At 42.6% G+C, this 21,290-nt stretch overlaps 1 protein-coding gene across 5 annotated transcripts in view; it reads right to left on the bottom strand.

The window, feature by feature from the left end:
• The window catches only part of ADAMTSL1 (ADAMTS like 1), a 687,776-nt gene that overhangs the window by 145,343 nt on the left and 521,143 nt on the right, over positions 1-21,290 (bottom strand). For 4 of the 5 annotated variants that reach the window (XM_075128816.1, XM_075128819.1, XM_075128818.1 and 1 more), the window contains 2 exons: positions 16,236-16,374; positions 9-59 (listed from right to left, as the gene is read on the bottom strand). In XM_075128816.1, the coding sequence (XP_074984917.1) occupies positions 9-59; positions 16,236-16,374 (190 nt within the window). The remainder of the gene's footprint in view (positions 1-8; positions 60-16,235; positions 16,375-21,290) is intronic. The other variant, XM_075128817.1, reaches the window with a different exon arrangement.

Raw genomic sequence — 21,290 nt, 5'->3', positions numbered from 1 at the left:
TTACATACCGAGGAAGGGGATGGTAGAGGTCATAGGGCATGATCTGCTTGTATCCATCACTGTTAGGAACAATAATGCCAACCCTCTGAGTAGAAGGTACACACAATAAAACAAACACTAAATGATTACATTATACAATTGTTTTTACACGGTATTAAAAAACTGTCAAAATATTCTATCCACATTGCTAATGTTTTGAAAACAAAACATAAGAAGCCTTTCCAGAGCAATCCTCACAGTTCGCAAGTCGTTCTATAAGTTAACCATTTAGCATACCAATTAACCCTCTGCTTCTTATTAAGCTACCCACCATGTTACCAAAAAGTTGGTTCCACTGTTACAAATGACACCAATAAACACAAATACTCTCTTCACTTACAAAGTAATTACATGCCATGAGGGATCATTTTTATTAGTACTCGGAAAACTTATACATTTAGAGCTTGATTCAAAGTCTGTAGAAGTCAATGAAGAGACTCCCATTGACTTCAGTGGGCTTTGGATCAGGCCCTTACTTAACATTTATATGGTTGTTTCTGCCCTTCAGATGAAAGAGTCCACTAGATTTACAGCAACTTGTGATGCGTAACTAAAGGCATTTTCCATGCAGGGTCCTTGACACTGGGATTCACATCTCTCCAACCCAAAGAAACCCAATTATGTTCCTCTTCAGCCCTCATTTATTTACTTGGGCCTTTTTGGAAGAAGTGTTTTGTGGAGTGAGGAAGACAGCTGTTGTATTTTTTGTTGTTGTTGTTTAGCGACCGTTCTTTGGGGAGTTTATGGTGTTCTTGTCGGATATATTATTATTCATGTGTCTATAGATTGTGATAGGCACTTATGTAAATCAAAATATGTAAAACTGAGGATATCATGCAATATATGAAAATGTATGAAGTTGATTATTAAAAGGTGGACAGTACCTAGGAAATGGCCACTTGGGACGGGAGCAGGAAGGTCTAACTAGAGGGGTCTTATTTGGTTAGCCCAGGATTTTAAGTTTTGCTGGGGGGGGGATGGGGTTCGAAGAGCTTCTTACCTGGAGTGACTCTCTCCCTGATCCTTGGTCAGTGTTCCCAATGTCACCCATATACCCATTATCATTTTGTCAGGCTGGGAACCTGGCAGAGGCTTGAAGTAGGAGCTCACGGAAGAGCTGAAGTAAGTCACATTGGAATGAAGGAGCTGGATGTGGAGGCCAAGACAGGGATGATTTTAGAGAGGCTTTGATAGCTGAGAGAGGTTGGGTGAAAGGGGATGAGGGCATCTGTTAGGGGAACAGGTAAGAATAAAGAATTGAGAACAAGTATTCTTCATCCTCAGTGCAATGTACTGAAGAGAAGTTCTCCAAGAGTTAAAAAGGGTCTTGGCATGTTCAGGCTAAAAGGTTCTGTTCTCCTTTTGATGGGCAGAGTGTTTATGTGGATTATTCCTCCACAATGGGAGAATAGATCCCACTGTACTTCCACAGTGAGGAGTCACAGCTAGGTCAGTGTGATGGTATTTTCCAGCTAATGCATTAGAAGAAGCTGAAGCCACTAAAGTGTGTGTGATGAGAACTGGACTGCTCTCTGTCAGGTTAACAACTCTCTGAAATGACAGCAGTTGTGTGTACGTGCACTGAGTGGAGTCTGTGCCTCCCCATCGACTTAAAATCTGAGAGAGTTACAAGATTTGGGTAGGGTTGGAAATGGGAAGGATGGATCAGTTAAAGTTTGTTCAGTAAGCAAATCATTCCAGTTTTGTTCTGTCTGACGAGAGAGTGGTACTGATTTGGGAAGCTCTTGGTAATATTTTAAATATAATGGACATTTTGTCATGCTCTTGCAAAGTACACCCTCCTTCCCCACCACTCTACTAGTGCTGCTCCACTCAAAAGTTGTTAGCTCACTCCAGCTCCTCAACCTGCTGAGAAACATTCAGGAAAAGATTAATACCAAGTCCAGAACTGAAGCAATTATACTGCCAACGAGGCTACACTGTTTGAGAGCCAAACGAGTTTCAAATCCTAATTTGTAATTCTTTGCCGTAAACAATTAAAACTTTTTAATAAGTTTTTCTTCTAATAAAACTTGGTTTGAACAGTTAGTCAGGAGACTGAGTCTTGAGGTTACACACTGCCATCCCAGGGTTGTTGTGAAGATTAATTAGTTAATGTTTGTAAAGCACTACAGAAGGGCCAGGCAACACTATTATTCGGGATGTACAGAGTATTTGACATTGTAAAGCATTTTGGGGCCACAGTTTGTATTTTCATTCACATGTAATTTGTATCATATTGTTTATTAAATTGCTGTGTATTTGGGAAATATTGTCAAAGGACCATAATACCATCTCATAAATTCTGCAGCATAACTACCAGAAAGAAGCTGAAAAATTTATTGAACTAAACCCCAAGATGTGATTTTTCAAAGCAGAACGTATTTATCCTATTTCTTTGACAACTTTTACTACAATGACTTGTTTTGCCATTGTTATATGCTGACTAAATTCCCACCCCCCCTCCCCCCCAAAAAAACTACCTAAGGGTATGTCCACCCTGCAATTTATGGTGTGACAGCAGTATGCATACACATACACACACACCCCAGCTAGCTTTGATTTAGCTAGTGTAAACACAATAGCAGTGAAGATGAGGCACCATGAGCTGTAGAAACCCACCAGCTGGATGTGTACTTGAGTGGCTAGCTTGTACAGCAATTTTGCTGCGAATGATCAAAGCTAGCTCAGGTATATCTAAAGGTGCTGTAGTCACATCTCTGACTGCAGTGTAGACATATCCTAAAATTGGTTCTCATACAGAAGTATGCATACTCCTGGGGGTACACAGAGGTCATGACCCTGGGGGGGGGGGCTTGCAGGATGGGTTTATGTGGGGGTCGCAAGTGCAGGGCCAGCGTTAATGGGTGGCAAGTAGGGCAATTGCCCGGGGCCCAGATACCCTAAGTTACATGCTTCAGCCCCGGGTGGTGGGGCTCAGGCTTCAGACTCCTGAAAGGGGTACAGTAGTCAGGAAAGGTTGAGAACCACTGTCCCAAAAGACACAAAACAATACAAGACGATTACTGTAAAATAACTGCATCCTAGCTAGCCAGTTTACACAACATACCTGTTGCTACCAATCAAAACAAACAAAAGCAATTCACAAAAAATACATTTACTTAAAGATCTTCTCTACAGTTCTGAATTGTCTGGTTTCTGACTCAGGAAAGGGTATTTCTGGGTTTTTAAAACTCTTATTCATCAGTTGTAGCATCATTGAAATTAATGATGGAAGAGATCTACAGCCAAATCATGGACCCTGACTCTGTTCACTTTGTGCTACTCTGACCATGCCAAGGGGAGGCAAAGCTGGTCTAGGAGGGCAGTTGGATATTCCTCTGATGTAATGGAATCCCTAGGTAGTGTGAAGCTGGCATAACTAGCTCTGTGCCACCTGCTCCCAATTTTGGGCATAAGGAGCAAGTGGGAGTGGGTGGAAACAGAGTAAAACATGCACCAGAGGCAGAGAAGTCTCCAGGGAACTGCTTCAGCCAGTATAATTTAAAGCAGACCCCAAACTGCACTAAGATATACTGAGGTCCAAATGGAAAAGTGTCTTGACCCACCATTCCTCACCCCCCAGTTCCCGCACCAAGCACAGCTCAACTAGACTCAGGGGACTGGGCCCAAAACTTTTAGGTGACATTTAATAATACTTTGGACCTCTTATATATAGGGGGAGAGAGAGAAAGCTTGTTTTATAAGGCTGCTGTGGGAGAAACAAATGGGACTTTTCATGCACCACATGGCACAATCCTACTCTGGAAGGGGCATAGGCATGGACTAGATTTTAGAAGACTGTCCTCTCTCTAACATGTAGAATTATGTTTTCTCCCAGTTGACACTGCAGTTTTGCTTTATTCTACATGGAACCTAGCAGTTTGCTTTTTGAGCGTATCTGCCCTGCTGCCTTGGGAATGAAACGTGCCAAGGCTGGGTGCACTACAAAGGCTGGCTATCTACCTAGAATGTTCCTTTTTCACTGTTAAAGCCACAGAGCTGGTTCTAGAAGCTGCTGCTTTTCAACTGTATGGAAAAGCAGCACTGCACTTCCATGGGATGAATCTACCTTCTAGCCACCTGGGGCCCTATTCAGGGCTATGTCAGGGCCGGTGCCGACACAGGGATACAGAGCAGGCAGTTTGCCTCTCCCCCTGCTCATGGTGAGCAGGGCCTTGAACAGCCCCTGGGTGCTGGTTAAACCAGACCTCGGGGACACAGAATATCTGGGACACGAGCCTGTCCTGGCCATAACCCCTCTTGCCTCTGATCTGTTGCCCCTGGCATCAAGGGCTCATGTGGAAGTGGCTTGGAATATACTCGTGGGGGGAAATTTATACCTCTGGAGACAGTCGAGCATTGCTGATGCGAAGGGCCAGAGGCTAATGATGACTAAGCCCTGGTCTTTTTGCCTACTATTGGTTTAAATCAGAGATATTCCATCTTTTAGGGGCTGGAGCCCCTCCTTTGTGGTGGATCTGCACCTGGGCCACATATGTACCTAGAGCAATTGCTGCATCCCACCTCTTCCTCATTCCCTCCCTTTTCTCATTTTTAATGATTTTGCTGTCAATTTGTGACTCTTATTCTTCCCTTTCCGTGCCCCTCTGTGATGCCACCACTTCTTAACCTCTCTCTCTCTCTCTCTCTCCAAGTTCTCTCCCCAGATTCCTCTCCCCACCAGTTTCCCTTCACTGTTACTCATAGATCCCTCCCAGTAGGAAAAATGTGGCCAGGGACAATTCTCCTAATAATCAAGAACTCTGGGGTCTGCTAGGTCCCCAGCCAATAGACAGTTCTTCTGGCTTGGGGGTGAATTACAAGGGTGTTTTCTTCTTAAGACGTGCGTGAAGCATGGATAGAAAAATCACTGAAAACTCACCAGCATGCATATCAACCCCCCAGCTGTCCCAAATTTCTGGCTGATGTTTAGTGTAATTCCCTGAAAAAAGTGTTAGCCCCTTTCTCCTCCTATAGTCCCCTGGTCTCCCCTCCATCCCTTGTGGCTTAACTCATCTCCCCAAATGGCTTCCTTCCATAGCTCAGCCCATCTGCCCTGGAGACTCTGACACAGAGTGCAGGCTCCTCTCCTGGCTGTTAGTGGCCTCTTCCCCCACTTCACTACATGTGTCTGGCACCCAGATCTGCCACCTGTTGAGCTGAGCACAGTTCTAGAGGCAGCTGGGAGCAGCAACCAGCAGGAAATAGAGAAGGGGACTGCAGAACAGCCGTCTTCCTCACAATCTCAGGATAGTGAGTACAAAACTTCTCTGTGATGGGCTCCAATTGGGTCTGTTCTCACCTAACCAGGACTATTGGCAAGAATGCTGGTAGCTTTCAGTGATTACTGGAAGAATCTATGAAGAAGGCAAGGGCAGGATCTCTTGGTGCCTCTTGACTATCTGTGAGCTCCAAAGGGAGCAAAGAAGGAAAACTTGGCATGAGCAGCTGCTTGAAGAGAAGTCAGGTTGGCGGCTAAAAAGGAACCACTGGACCATCTCTTCTCCCTGGTTTCAGCCTTCTAGCTAGAGAGCATTGGAGGGCACGTCTGCACAGAGGGCAGGAATCCTGCAGATCCCTCATCCCCACTTCTCTCCCCCAATCTCTGCAAGACTTTCTGCCCCGACCCCCAAATCGCATTGGGCTAATTGTGGCACCTTAGAGACTAACCAATTTATTTGAGCATGAGCTTTCGTGAGCTACAGCTCACTTCATCAGATGTTTACCGTGGAAACTGCAGTTTTAACATCTGATGAAGTGAGCTGTAGCTCACGAAAGCTCATGCTCAAATAAATTGGTTAGTCTCTAAGGTGCCACAAGTACTCCTTTTCTTTTTGCGAATACAGACTAACACGGCTGTTCCTCTGAAACCTGTCATTGGGCTAATTGGAAACAGAAGCAGCCCCCTTAGACACTACAGCTTCTTTTTGTTTGTTTTTTACCCTGTGCTGCAGGCTACATGGCACCAGCAGTCATGCAGCTGGAACTGCTACATTTCCTACCCCAGGGTTTTGCACCAAGGGGGTTTAGATTGTAAACTTTTCAGGGACTTTGTCTTTTAAATGACATTCTGTAGGTCATCAAGCATATTGCGAGCAATTGAAAAGAAAAGAGCCAATGGTAGTTCAACTTGAGAGTGGAGTGTCACTCCTGTGGAACTCCTTGCCAGAGGATGTTGAGAAGGCCAAGACTATAACAGGTTAAAAAAAGAACTAGATAAATTCATGGAGGATAGGTCCATCAATGGCTATTAGCCAGGATGGGCAAGAATGGTGTCCCTAGCCTCTGTTTGCCACAAGCTGGGAATGTCACACTTCCACTAGTGGTCTGCACCTGAAAACGCTGCCATATAAAACTAAAGTTACTATAGAGGCCAATATTCACAGGAGAGTCATGATTTCATTGCACTGTCCCATGAGAAAGTCTCATATTTTAGGTTAGGCTTTCTGCCATTAAGTCACAGTGTGATGATGCTGCATCCTCACATTAAGAGGATGTGACACCACGACCATGTGAGACAATTGCATTGTGATTGTTTTGTCCTGAAGAACAGATACAGTACTCGCCCTTAAAAAGGAAGCATTTTCCATATATTACTATCTGAGATCACCACTCTTTCCCTGCAGTCTGAGGAGATATCTGTGTTAACTGTGTGGTAATGGTTGATAATTGCTTTTTCATTTAAACTTCTGTATGTGAGCAGCCTACTTCCAAAGTAGAAGCACTCCCATTTCTGGAATCTGGATCATCACGCTTAATCCCCAACTATATAGCCAAAAGACAAGTGCCTTGCACTTCACCAGTGTCAAAAAGCCACAAGTGTAATATTATATTTATTAAGTTGACAGTGCCTTACATCTGTCTGGTGCATTACAGATAGGTAAAAGCCAGTTTCAGCTCTCCAAGGAGCTTACGAAACTGAGCTGATTGTCAGTGGCTACTTAAATAGTCTTATAATAAAAAAACCTGCAGATGATCCTTTTGAGAAAGCCAACTTTTTCATAGCTCTGGCTCAGCATTCTAGAGTGTCTCATATCTAGATATTTGTGGATTCTCATCTCATTGATCTAGAGCTATAATGTCTTGTTATCGTAACAAATGAAAGCGACCTCCCTGGGGTGCATTTCTTTCATTTTCCCTTGCAGAAACGTTTGGTTAGTATTTACGGGCCATCGCTATAGACTTCTGAAGACCAGTTCCAGAATCTGTATCAGACCTTTTGAAGCCCTTGTAACTGAAGTTAATCAAAAGTGGCAAACTGATATATATATATATTTTTTTTTAGAAAAGTGGCAAACAACTGATTTTTTAAATTATTTTTTTCAGAGGGTAATGTTGTGCGTTCTGATTAGGCTTGGCAGTTTATTTAGATGCCCTGGAATGGGTATCTTCAATTTAAATTGGGAAGCAGTAAAAGCACAAAAGTTACTTTTCTTTCTGTGGCACATACAATAAAGCCCCTTAAAATATGCTGTGCCACCAATTAAAACAGAAGGTGTCAAAAACAACAACATTTTCATCTAGTTTAACTTTTCCATAGTGATTTAGACGAAATCTGATGCACATAGGGATTAAAATTTGCGATATCTTCTTCCACTAAACAGCTACAGCAGAATATCCAGCGCAAACCGGCCATGTCTACGCCGGCAAGCTTACAGCGGCACAGCTGCACTGATGCTGTTGTGTCACTGTAGGAGCGCTCGTGTAGCTGCTCTGTGCCAATGGGAGGGAGCTCTCCCGTCAACATACTTAAACCACTTAAACCAATGAGTGGCAGTAGCCGTGTCAGCAGGAAAGTATCTCCCTCCAACATAGTGCTGTCCACATGGGTGCGTCTGTCTGTGTAACTTGTGTCGCTCAGAGGGGTGTTTTTTCACACCCCTGAGCAACATAAGTTATATTGACAAAAGTGCTACTGTAGACAGAGCCAATCCCAGTAGCCAGCTGTCTTTCTATATTTGCTGGAGTTTCATTCTCAACGAGTAACTTGATTAGAAGAGCCTACACTCAACTTTAACATATCTTCTGCTAGGACAGACAGAAATCTGAGTTTGGTGCAAACACTAGCATGGAAATTGTTCTCTGCCATGTAGTTTATTAACTGCTGCTGATGGCACTCTCCTTGTTTCCTTTATCTTATCTCTTCCTTTAACATTAAGAGCCACTTGTACACTGATGTTACTCAACTGCACATAGCTTTTAACACCTTGATTAACACCTCCCAACCCACCCTTCCTACCTGTCCTAACAAAATCATCTTGTGGCTTCATTTCAGATTCCTTCAGCTCTATGCAGAGTTTCTGTTTTTTACCTACATGTCTGCAAAAGAAAACTTCTTCTTGAGGCAAGCAGAGCATTCCCAGGCACAATTCTATTTTATCCATCTTCCTGTACAACTCTAATGACCCACTTGCCATTACTCCGGTATCATCCTTGACTCTAACCTCATTCTCTTCCCATATTTCCTTTGCCTACAGACAAGGTTACGCCGACAGAAGCGCCAATGTGGACAGTGCTATGTTGGTGGGAGCTTTATTGTATGTGCCACAGACAGGCCAGTCCTTGCTTACAGACAGCAACATTGCTTTATTGCATGTGCCACAGAAAGAAAAGTAACAGTAACAGTTACAGACAGCTGCCCAACCTGAAGCAAATACTCACCAGCGACCACACCCCCCCTTAGTTTAACTTATGCCAGCCTCATTTCTTTAATCCACACAATTTCATCTGCATTGATGTGAGAGCCACCTTCTTTGCATGTCCTACCATCTGGAAAAGGCTTTCTTTGTTTCATCACCTCATTGACTTGATCTATTTCTAAATTTAATCCAAAATAATCTTTTTGCCTCTCTCTGGTTAAAGTCTGCAATTAAATTATGTACAGTAACTGTAAGGCCCTTTGGAGCCATTTTATATGGAAGACTATTCAAAATAAAGTTTTTTGTACATCCCACTGGAGGGCAATAGGGATAAGTGAACCATCATCTCTCAGAACCTCTTCATCACAGATTTATTGCTGCTACTGCATGCATCAGAGAAAGCAGGCCCCTTCTCTTCAGAAATGTGCCAGAACTCTAATTTCATTTATCTTCTGACAAAGAGTGCAGTGAAAACAGGAATACTGATTTACTGCGGTAGTTGCCTCATAATTGCTATCAAATTAAATACATTTAAAGGAGGTGATGACAAGCTAAAAGGAAGGCAGTTGGCAATTTCCTGCACTGGCTGCCAATTTGTAATGAACCAGAGACCTTTATGATTAGTTAAGAAAATGTCTTAGTCCGCTTTTTAATTGTATGTATTCATTCATGATACTGAAACACTAGCTGCCTCTCTGATGAGATTCACAAAAGGTCACCACACAAATGTCTTCTATTGTTTGTTGAAGAAATACTAGTGACCTTCACAATCAAATCATCACTGAGTGAAGTGGACTATAAAGTCCATGGGATCCTGTGCTCTGATGGGTTTCCAAGTACTTTGGTTTGATCTGAATGGTCATGACATACTTGGAATGCTTTCATGTGCTGTGATTTGTAACATGCTGCTGCTGTTAGAATAGCTAAAAAGTTAATAACAATTACAACTAAAAAAATAGGGACAACAATTTTTATTTAATATTGAGGTTTCATTTTGCTTCTTGGTACCTATCAGACACTGTACCAGATTAATATTACATATACTACATACACGCACATGCGCATACAGAAATGATACGTCAGAATGCTAAAGGAAGATGGTTTGTTGCAATTTTGCTGGGAATGCTAAACACCAAAGGTACGCTTGGGAATGACCGCAGGTATCCAGGTGTTGAAGGACATGTCTGAACCAGAAAATCTTCCAAAAAATTCCCACTAGTGTTAGCACCAGTTCTGGTGGGAACCATAGAGGCAAGGCTTCAGGTGACCTCTGGCCTTTTTACCAGTGTCAGTTAAGCAGGTGTAATTGATGAAGTGGTCCAGCTGCCAGGGGCTTGTCACAGGGAATACTTTTTAAGTACAGACAAGGCTTATAGGTGAAATTCAACTTGGTGAAGAGGACCTGCACAAAGCCATACATACCATTTAAACCACCCAATAAAGCAGTTCTCAACCAGAGGGCCAGGGCTTCCTGGGGTCGGGGGGCGGGGGGGTGGCATGGGCAGGTTTCAGGTGGTCCTCCAAGCAGGGCCAGCATTAGACTCACTGGGGCCCAGGGCAGAAAGCCAAAGCCCCACCGCATGGGGCTGAAGCCCGGGCCCTGGGCCCCGCCACCTAAGGCTGAAGCCTGAGCAATGTGGCTTCATGGGGGTGCTGTGGCATGGGGCACCAGGCAACTGTCTTGCTTGCTACCCCCTAATGCCAGCCCTGGCTTTTATATGCAGAAAACCAGTTGTCATGGCACAGATGGGCTGTGGAGTTATTATAGCATGGAGGGCGGGGCGAGGGAAAGCTCAGAAAGAAAAAGGTTGAGAACCCCTGACATAAAGGCCTAAGTAGCGCTTAAATGACTCAAAGGACCCTAGGTTCAGAAACAAAGGAGATAGGAATGGTATAAGATCATGGAGTATATAGAAAGAGTTCTGTGCATCAGTGAATGTCACCTGAGATAGCTTGGGAAGCTGGCATCTAAATGCAACTTCAATGCTGGAAATGGGGGTAGGGTTCATTGGCTGTAAACAGTGACCTGGAATGGTGTGTGAAGTGAAAACCTTTCAAACTCTTGTTATCAACACTGCTTTAAAGAATGTCTTTGAATTATGAAAGGAACAGTTTGTTCAGTTTACAGTACCTCAAAGATATAAGCAAGTCCACAGCACACATAGTCCAAACAGACTTCCTTTCTCAAACAGGAATAAAATTCCATTCTCCGGTCATTAGAAAAGGGAGTCATTTTATGCAGCCTTCGGGAGGCTATCGGAGACACCTGAACTTCCCATCAAGTCTTTTTTCAGCTGAAAGCTCTCCATCATGTGAATGTTTTGGAAAGTTAAAAGAGGGCTGCTATGAATTTAGTGTTCACGAAAACCTCAGAGACTGAAGTCCTGAATTTTGCCCAGATCAGGTACAGCACAGGATTTGGCAGCGTAAGCTTCCCCACGCTGCTCCTCAACTCTGAGCTGGAGCAACCACCCCTAAAGAAGAGCGGGTGGTTCGTTTTCCATGTCCATTCAATTCTTGGCCTCTCTGCTGCTGACACTGCCAAAAACGGTGCTAATTATTGCCAATAGGGAGCAACAAGCTAGAGGTAAAAGACTGTACGTTATAGGCACTGTAAATCCCCAGAACCACGGAACACAATTATTAGAAAACAATGCTGTCCTTCCCTTTCAGTCTAAATTCAGATATAAACTACACTACAGTAAAACCTCTTCATTTCTTTTTTCAAAACCACTTACTTTTATCAGCTTTCCTATGGCACTTATCACCATAGTATATGAGCACCTGGCAAACATTAGTAAATTAAGCCTCGCAGCAACCACGTGATATAGGGAAGAATTATTATCCCATTTTTACAGTTTGGGAAATTGAGGCACAGAGATTGTGTGTTTTAGCTACTCATATAGTGAATCCATGGTAGAGACTAGAACCCAGAAATCCTGATCCCCCCAGCCTATGCTTTAACCACAAGACCATCCTTATTGTCTATAGTTTTCTGAACCTTATTTTCTTCTTATCAGAGACTGTCCTTGATTCTGAGTCTGGGTTCCTGATTCTGTGTGTTCTCCAGAAAGCCATGGTTGTCAGTAACTTGGCATTCTGTGGAGACACTTCCATTAAGTTGAGTCATTTCTGGTACTCCCTGTACATTAGGATAGCATAGCTTTGTTTCTAAATGACTCTCCTCCCCAGGGTCTTTATGTCAACAGCTCTGCCTAGTTATGTGCCTTGGACAAAACAAAAATTACTTCCTGACATCTGCCCAAAAGTTTTTTTCCCTCTCTCTTTCCTCCCACATACCTTGCAGCCACCTGCCTTAACATTTGAGCATGTGGAATTTCAAATTATTGAAAAAAAAAAAAGTCTTGGGGTAAATGCCAGAGAGAAAAGACATGTGTGATCCAGAACTGGATTAAAAAAAAAAATAACAAAAACCAGGTCAGGTAACAGTTTATTAAAATCAATGCCAAAGTAAAATTATCTCATTACAGTAAAAAGAAAAGGAATACTTGTGGCACCTTAGAGACTAACAAATTTATTTGAGCATAAGCTTTCGTGAGCTACAGCTCACTTCATCGGATGCATGCAGTGGAAAATACAGTAGGGGGATTTTATATACACAGAGAATATGAAACAATGGGTGTTACCATACACACTGTAATGAGAGTGATCAGGAAAGGTGAGCTATTACTAGAAGGGGAGAGAGAGAGGGGAAAACAAACAAACAAACAAAACCTTTTGTAGTGATAATCAAGGTGGGCCATTTCCAGCAGCTGAGACAAGAGCGTGTGAGGAACAGTGTGTGTGTGTGGGGGGGAATAAACATGGGGAAATAGTTTTACTTTGTGTAATGACACATCCACTCCCAGTCTTTATTCAAGCCTAATTTAATGGTGTCCAGTTTGCAAATTAATTCCAATTCATCAGTCTCTCGTTGGAGTCTGTTTTTGAAGTTTTTTTGTTGTAATATTGCCACTTTTAGGTCTGTAATCGAGTGACCAGAGAGATTGAAGTGTTCTCCGACTGGTTTTTGAATGTTATAATTCTTGACGTCTGATTTGTGTCCATTTATTCTTTTACATAGAGACTGTCTGGTCTGGCCAATGTACATGGCAGAGGGGCATTGCTGGTACATGATGGCATATATCACATTGGTAGATGTGCAGGTGAATGAGCCTCTGATAGTGTGGCTGATGTGATTAGGCCCTATGATGGTGTCCCCTGAGTAGATATGTGGACACAGTTGGCAACGGGCTTTGTTGCAAGGATGGGTTCTTCGGTTAGTGTTTTTGTTGTATGGTTGCTGGTGAGTATTTGCTTCAGGTTGGGGGGCTGTCTGTAAACAAGGACTGGCCTGTCTCCCAAGATCTGTGCCATTAAATTAGGCTTGAATAAAGACTGAGAGTGGATGTGTCATTACACAAAGAAAAACTATTCCCCCCCCCTACTGTTCCTCACACACTCTTGTCAACTGCTGGAAATGGCCCACCTTGATTATCACTACAAAAGGTCCTCCCCGCCCCTCTGTCCTGCTGGTAATAGCTCACCTTACCTGATCACTCTTGTTACAGTGTGTATGGTAACACACATTGTTTCATGTTCTCTGTGTATATAAAACCCCCCTACTGTATTTTCCACTGCATGCATCTGATGAAGTGAGCTGTAGCTCATGAAAGCTTATGTTCAAATAAATTTGTTAGTCTCTAAGGTGCCACAAATACTCCTTTTCTTTTTGCGAATACAGACTAACACGGCTGCTACTCTGAAACCTCTCATTATAGTAGGTGCTGCTCACGCCTCCCTTTGAGCCAGTGGTGTGATTCCCAGCTCAAGTAAACATACCAACACTAGCTCAAATAAAGCTAACCTGCTAGAAAAATGAAGTGTTGCCATGGTGGTGCAAGTGGTGGGAGGGGCTAGCCAACATGAGTACGTGTCCACGGGAGATACTAGGTACGTATTGGGGGCAGCGAGCTTATGAAGCCTCGGCTGCGTTTTTGCTTTGGCCCACAAGCTGTATGAGAGCTAGCCTGAATAGGTTTCCTTGAGCAGGGAATCACATCGCTAACTCAAAGTAGAGACATACTCACAATACTTGAGGTTGTAAAATGGATTTCCATTATAACCTGCTGTTTTTCCATAGTCACACTTTCTGAAATGTTTTAGATTTAATAGTTGACCATGGTCGGTCTGTGCTCACTGGAAAATTTGTTTTGAGGAAAATCAAAACAGATTGTAATTGTTTCAGTGGAAAACCACAGAGAGCAAAAACCACACAAAATGTTGCCTTATCATCAAGGACAAAAGAACACTGAATCCATGGGAGGGAGTGGGGGGGGGAAACAGATCCAGTGATTTCAGTCTGTCTGCCTTTATCTAATCTATGGAGGGTTTTATATTGCTGCTCATTGCTGTAGTATCTGAGCACCTTCTATTTAAAAATCAACAGCCATAGCAAAGTCCCTAATGGACTTCATGGAATCTCTGGTTCTTCTCTCTTTCCGGGGTATGAAACCTTAGTTTGGAGCATGGTTATGGTTTGTTTGTTTGTTTTTTAATTTGTTTGTTACTTTGAGGGGTTGTTTTTTTGTTTATTTTGATCGAGGGCGAAGAAGGCAAGTAGAAGAGTGTGTTGACAGTGAGTGTCATTCTTGTTCTGGTGGAAAGGCTTCGTCAAAGAGAAGGTTTTGCAGTGTTTCCTAAACATGGCCAGCCTTTGGAAGGCCTAATCTTCTGTGGAAGTTTGTGCCATAACCTATTCTCAATTTGGCTGCATTCATCAATATTACGCTATTTTCTAATCTTTCATTTTTTTCAAGATAACGCTGCTTCTTGTACTAAAGTTTTGGGCATTGTAGTCTAATCCTGGATCTGTAAGACTCACCAAGGGAATAGTGAGAGATTGCAATACTATGACTTCCTTCTGCTTCCCAGCTCATTTCCCTTTGTCACGCCTAACTAAATATAACCCCTTATTAGGGTTGAGACACTGAGCTAAATTCTGCCTGTAGATTAGATGCACATGACTGAGAGCCAGCGCTGTGTGTTAGGGTGTGACAGAAACACACGAAAGCCAGGAATATCAAGTCCATCATCTCCCATTGCACACTCCCTTCTCATCACAGGGGCAGTGCAACTTAAGGAAGGTTGAGACCAAATTCTACCTTGACTTAAATCACCTGCAATCCTCCTGACTTCATCTTTAACTTTGGATTTCCTGCTTTTACACCAGTCTGTGTCACATCATTAAACATATCTGTGTGTTTTGTTCCCCTCTGTCTTTTTGAAAGATTCTACAAGGTGTATTTATTGGAGTCAGAGTGAATGTACTTCAGGTTTTTGTCAAGTGTGTAACACTACCTGTTTCCATGACTGTAGGAACTTGAGTGTTTTCCCAGTTGTGACGAACCATCCACACCAATGGCTCTATGTCATTTTTTTAAGGGATCAAGGGGCAGAGTCACCTAATGTGAGAGCAGCTTTGTGCTCCTCTGCTGGTGCAAACCTAGCCAAAAGCCAGTTTATCTGGTTAGAGGAGCACCACCCATAAGGGCTCCAGACCATCCTCCTCCTCCCTGAAGCTGGTGCTGGGAGGGGGTTTGGGGGTGTCCTTACACCCTGGTGTACCAGAGGGTATACATGCAGCGGGGCCACTGGCAGCCATTGAGGCTGCTTTGAGTGTGGTTTGAGCCTGGCACAGAGCAACCGCAGGGTAAAGGGAGAGAGTAGGTGTCTTTAAGGCATCTTTGCTCCTAAGCTGTATTGAGCACACTTATACACTTGCTCTGTATTGAGCAGAGCCATGAATTGGGACACAGACATTTAGAAGATACATGTAATACATGATTTGTGAACAGTTACAGCCCCACCATTCAGTGTGCTGAGCACCCTTAATTCTCACTGAGTTCAGGGTGCTCATTACCTCACAGGACTGACCCCTAAGTGGCTACCTGTTGAATTTTAAATGGATCAGAGAGCTCTAACAAGCTAGTGGATGCCCTGATTTTGTCCCTCTCCTGTTTCTGCAAGTTCTATGGGAAGGGGTTCTTGGCAGGGGACAGGGAAGAGGTCTTTTGCTTTTGGTGAAAGGTCAGAGGATGTTGATGATTAGACTACGTTCCTGCATTAAATTTTCACAAGCAGCTGTTGTGGCAAGGAGTCCTTTTTTCAAAGGCAAAATGTAATGCCCATAAAAACAAGATCTACCCCCTGCTAGCCACATGTTTTCCCCTTCAGGATTTGTTACGATCTTACTAACACTTTTAATGACCTGTGGTTATCATAGGATATTATCCTGGGTAGTTTGTTTTCCCACACATTACAATACATAATGAGGCAGAAAGTAATCTGGAGGGAAGAAACAACCATCTCTAAAACTGTTCTTTGCACTGTACATGGGATAAACACGCCAATTTTACTTTACCCAGTACACACTGCCCAGCGAAAAAGGCGGAGCTATTCTATAGGTCAATCAACAAACAGGAAGAGGAATAAATAGATATTTGGTTTTGCTCAAGTAACGCCTGGTCTCTTCTAATGCTAGAGCTGACTGACCTGGCAGGACAAGGGTCCAAGTTGCACTCCTGAAGTTTTGGCTTTGGCTTGATGTTTTCAGGGTAGTAGTGACAGTATTGATCAGCCACCACCCGGCTGCTTCTCAGATCATAACATTCAGCAGATGTCAGCTGGTAACCTGTGACATTCAGAGAGTCAAAAGACAGAGCATCTGAGCTAAATTTCTTTCTCTGTACATGTATTAAATACAAGTTAACTCTGGTTTTGTAAAACACTATCCAAAGTGACGCCCCCGCCCCCAATGTAACAAGAGGCTTACCCCATATTTAACAAACTTATTTTACAAAAAGATTAGGTGTCCCCCAAAACCTTCATAAAACAGATTTTCCCCCATACATTGCCCATTAAATCTATTAAATATAGATAGGATCAAGGTATATAAATAGATCTATAAAGAAACACATACTTTAACTCACAAAAATGCCTACACTACTGAAATTACTTCTTAACTTTTATTTATTTTATTTTAGAGCCACAGGAGCAATATAATTCTGTTAACACTGCAAAGATAATAGTCATGTCTCACAGTTCATACTATTGTATTTCTAAAAGCACATACATTAAAGACTCAAGAGCTGATTTGGCTCTGACATGAACTATTATTTGTAGAGCCCGCCGTGGATACAAATTTACACCCGCGGATGCAGATATCTGTGGATATAAATTGGTATCTACAAAACTGCAGGGCTCTCCCGGGCACCACAGTGGTAAAAGGAGCAAAGCATGGGGACGCCATTCCCAGGAGCCCAAGGTCCCACTGTGAGTCTGTGACAGTCAGGAATGGAACCCAGATCCCTTGAGTAACAGTCAAATACCTTAGCCACAAGACAATATTCCCTGTTAATGGTGTTATGCTGGTGTAAAATTTATTTCATTTATGCTAGTATAAAAACAGTACAAGTGAGATCTGCATTAAGGCAAGAAAGCCCGGTTTTCAAAAGCTTATGCCTAAACTGCATGTGCAAATGGGCATTTAAAGGATAACTGTGCACCTCAGTGGCCATTTAACGCATCGACTTTAAGGTCAGAAGGGAACATCATGATCATCTAGTCTGACCTCTGGCACATTGCAGAACACAGAACCTCACCCACCCACTCCTGTAATAGACCTCTAACTGCTGGCTGAGTTACTGAAGTCCTCAAACCATGATTTAAAGACTTGAAGTTACAGAGAATCCATCATTTATACTAGTTTAAATCTTCCAGTGGTGCCCCATGCTCCAGAGGAAGGTGAAAAACCCCAGGGTCTCTGCCAATCTGACCTACTTTTGAAAATTTTTACTTCAGACCCAACAACCCAGTAAGTAACACTGTACTGGCACTTCAGGGAATTTGCACATTTTCTTTTCACTGAGTTCCTTTTGATTTGTGTAGTGGGGTGTTCACCCCACCCCAGCCCTGAAGGGGTTAAAAGCGGCCCTGGAGAGGGCTGCAGCAGGGAAAGGGATTAAGAACCGCTGGGGGAAGCTGACTATATAGCTGGTTTAATCAGGTGTGGCTGGCTTAATCAGGGCCCAGATGGCCCTTATAAGAGGCCTGTGGGCCAGAAGCTGGAGAAGTCTCACTCTAGCCCTGGAGTGGGAAGGGCTAGCTGCCTGGGAGCAAGGTACCTGAAACTGGAGCAGTGCTGGGGAATAGGGCTGGGGAGCTCCAGCCTGGTAAACTCCCAGGCTGCAGGCCTTGGTGAAGGCCTACACAGGTAATGGGGTTGCAGAGGTGCAGCCCAGGGTTAGGCAGAGGCAGCTGGTCCAACCTCCTTGCCAATGATGAGTAGCCATTACACTGCAGTTTGCCCCTTAGTGAGCAGGGGCTAGATGATGACTGGCAGTAGCCACTGAGGCAAGGTAGGTTTAGAGGGTTGGGGGGTTCCCTGGGAGGGGAGACCCAGAGTGTGGGGACACTGCCAGGGGGCAGCACCCCAGGGTGAGGAGGCACTGGGGTCCGGAAGAGACATGGGGCCAGTGGCAGGTGAGACACCAGCCTACAGAGGATGCTCTGGGCTGGAAGAGCTAATTCCTAGGACAGCCAGCAGGAGGCGCCATGCCAGTGAGCTGTCACATTGCTACAATTTGCCTACATATCTAATTATCTTATATATTCATTGAATTGTGTTATCTATTATTGTAACTTACCCATATGTAATCAATGTGTGATGAATAGATTAAAGTTGTAGGTAAGAGTATAGGAATACATAGGGTAGTATTATGGAGGTAGAGGATTGATAAGGATGTATTATTGGTAAGAGTTTGTTAGGTATATAAGTAATATAAGGCAGTAAAGCAAGACTTACTTGCCTGAGGCCTGCCAAATTTCCGCTTAGCCATATCCGGCCTTAAATCTGAAAGAAGTTGACATGACTAGCTTGTAACAGTAAAGTTTCAAGATTATTGTAACAGATGTGTTAATAGGTGATGGGAAAATATGCCACAATATGCCCATCACTATTGCAAGATGCCCATCTGTAACATTATGGGAAATTTTGTATTGAGTGCAAATTACCATGGGGACTTGTTGATTTAAATCTTAACGAAGATAAGGGCAATTAAGAAAATGGCCTCTGCAAAGTGGAGGATCCCAATATTTATGCATCAGGGTTATGAGCGTGAGCGTAACTCAGGATAAAAGGAGTTCCCTGGCATGAAAAAGGGAAGAACCACCCATCAAGGGTACTTCTGGCTGAGGCATGCATAGTGCAGCTCTGGAAGGGGAAAGTAAAGAAAACCTTTGCACTCCCAAGATTCTGGGCCTGCAGAATGGCACCCTGGTCCCAGGAGTAACAGCTCTAAGGGGGCAACAGAGCAGCCACAGATCAGCATGAAAAGGAAGTGCCTGCCTATGTTCCATTTTTCCTTAGTCACATCCCTAGGCCATCAGCAAGGGAAGAGTGGAGCTATTGACTAATATATAACATGTGTTATCCACATCATGTATGTATGTTAATCATGCTGTTAAACAATAACAGAATACCATTTATTTAAATATTTTGGATGTTTTCTACATTTTCAAATATATTGATTTCATATATACGTTATTGATTTCAACTACAACACAGAATACCAAGTGTACAGCGCTCACTTTATATTTTTTTATTACAAATATTTGACTGTAAAAAACAAAAGAAATGATATTTTTCAATTCGCCTAATAAAAGTACTGTAGTGCAATCTCTTTATCATCAAAGTTGAACTTACAAATGTAGAATTATATATGAAAAAAACTGCATTCAAAAATAAAACCATGTAAAACTTTAGAACCACTCAGTCCTACTTCTTGTTCAGCCAATTGCTGAGACAAACAAATCTGTTTACATTTACAGGATATAATGCTGCCCGCTTCTTATTTACATCACCAGAAAGTGAGAACAGGCATTTGCATGGCATTGTTGTAGCAAGATATTTGCATCACAAGATATTTACGTGCCAGATGTGCTAAAGATTCATATGTCCCTTCATGCTTCAACCACCATTCCAGAGGATATCCATCCATGCTGATGATGGGTTCTGCTCGATAACGATCCAAAGCAGTGTGGACCAATGCATGTTCATTTTCAACATCTGAGTCAGATGCCACTAGCAGAAGGTAGATTTTCTTTTTTGGTGGTTCGGGTTCTGTGGTTTCCACATCAGAGTGTTGCTCTTTTAAGACTTGTGAAAGCATGCTCCACACTTCGTCCCTCTCACATTTTGGAAGGTTCTTGAGATTCTTAAGTCTTGGGTGGAGTGCTGGAGCTATCTTTAGAAATCTCACATTGGTACCTTCTTTGCCTCTGTCAAATCTGTAGTGAAAGTGTTCTTAAAATGAACATGTGCTGGGTCATCACCCGAGACTGCTATAACATGAAATATATGGCAGAATGAGAGTAAAACAGAACAGGAGACATACAATTCTCCCCCAAGGAGTTCAGTCACAAATTTAATTACAGCATTATTTTTTTTTAACAAGCATCATCAGCATGGAAGTATGTCCCCTGGAATGGCAGCTGAAGCATGAAGAGGAATACGAATATTTAGCATATCTGGCACGTAAATACCTTGTAATGCCGGCTACAAAAGTGCCATGCGAATGCCTGTTCTGACTTTCAGGTGACATTGTAAATAAGAAGTGGTCAGCATTATCTCCTGTAAATGTAAACAAACTTGTTTGTCTCAGTGACTGGCTGAACAAGAAGTAGGACTGAGTGGAGTTGTAGGCTGTAAAGTTTTATATTTTGTTTTTGAGTACAGTTATGTAACAAAAAAATCTACATTTGTACGTTAGACTTTCACGATAAAGAGATTGCACTACAGTACTTGTATGAGGTTAACTGAAAAATACTATTTCTTATTTTTACAATGCAAATATTTGTTATCAAAAAGAATAATATAAAATGAGCACTGGTACACTTTGCATTCTGTGTTTTAACTGAAATCCATATATTTGAAAATGTAGAAAAAAATCCAAAAATATTTAATACATTTCAATTGGTATTCTATTGTTTAACAGTGTGATTAAAACCGCAATTAATCAGAATTTTTTTATCACAATTTTTTGAGTTAATCGCATTAGTTAACGGTGACTAATCGACAGCCCTAGTAAAGAGATTTTATAATGTGTAAAATCATCACACACATTTCAGCTGTTTATTTATAACTTGGGAAGCACATAACGCTGTAATGTAAGGCTGCACAAGATGGCTTCCCAGAGACTGGTATCGTATAGACCCTTTTTCCCTGTACTATGTTGTTGTTGTTAGCTTAGAGCAATAAGCCTGGCTGACATTGGTCATTTGGCATCTTGAGTATATTTTATAACAAACCAAAGTGAGGTCAAGCAACTGACTAAACAATCAACAGTAGCCATCACACCAGCTTTATACCATTGAATCTGGGCCATTATTTGATAGCTGTGTCATTCACTATGGCCACATGGACTTCAAGGTTTCAGCAACCATAGAACTTAGGACCTTCTAATCCAAAAATACAGGCTAATACCATGGATTCTAATACAAGAGAATCTCCCTTCCCTGCAGTAGTATTCGTGCTCATGTTTTCTGTAG

The sequence above is a fragment of the Caretta caretta genome, chromosome 5 (assembly GCF_965140235.1).
Source record: "Caretta caretta isolate rCarCar2 chromosome 5, rCarCar1.hap1, whole genome shotgun sequence".
Lineage (NCBI taxonomy): Eukaryota > Metazoa > Chordata > Testudines > Cheloniidae > Caretta > Caretta caretta.
The sequence above is the reverse complement of the archived record's forward strand: the minus strand, read 5'-3'. Positions and strand labels throughout refer to the sequence as shown.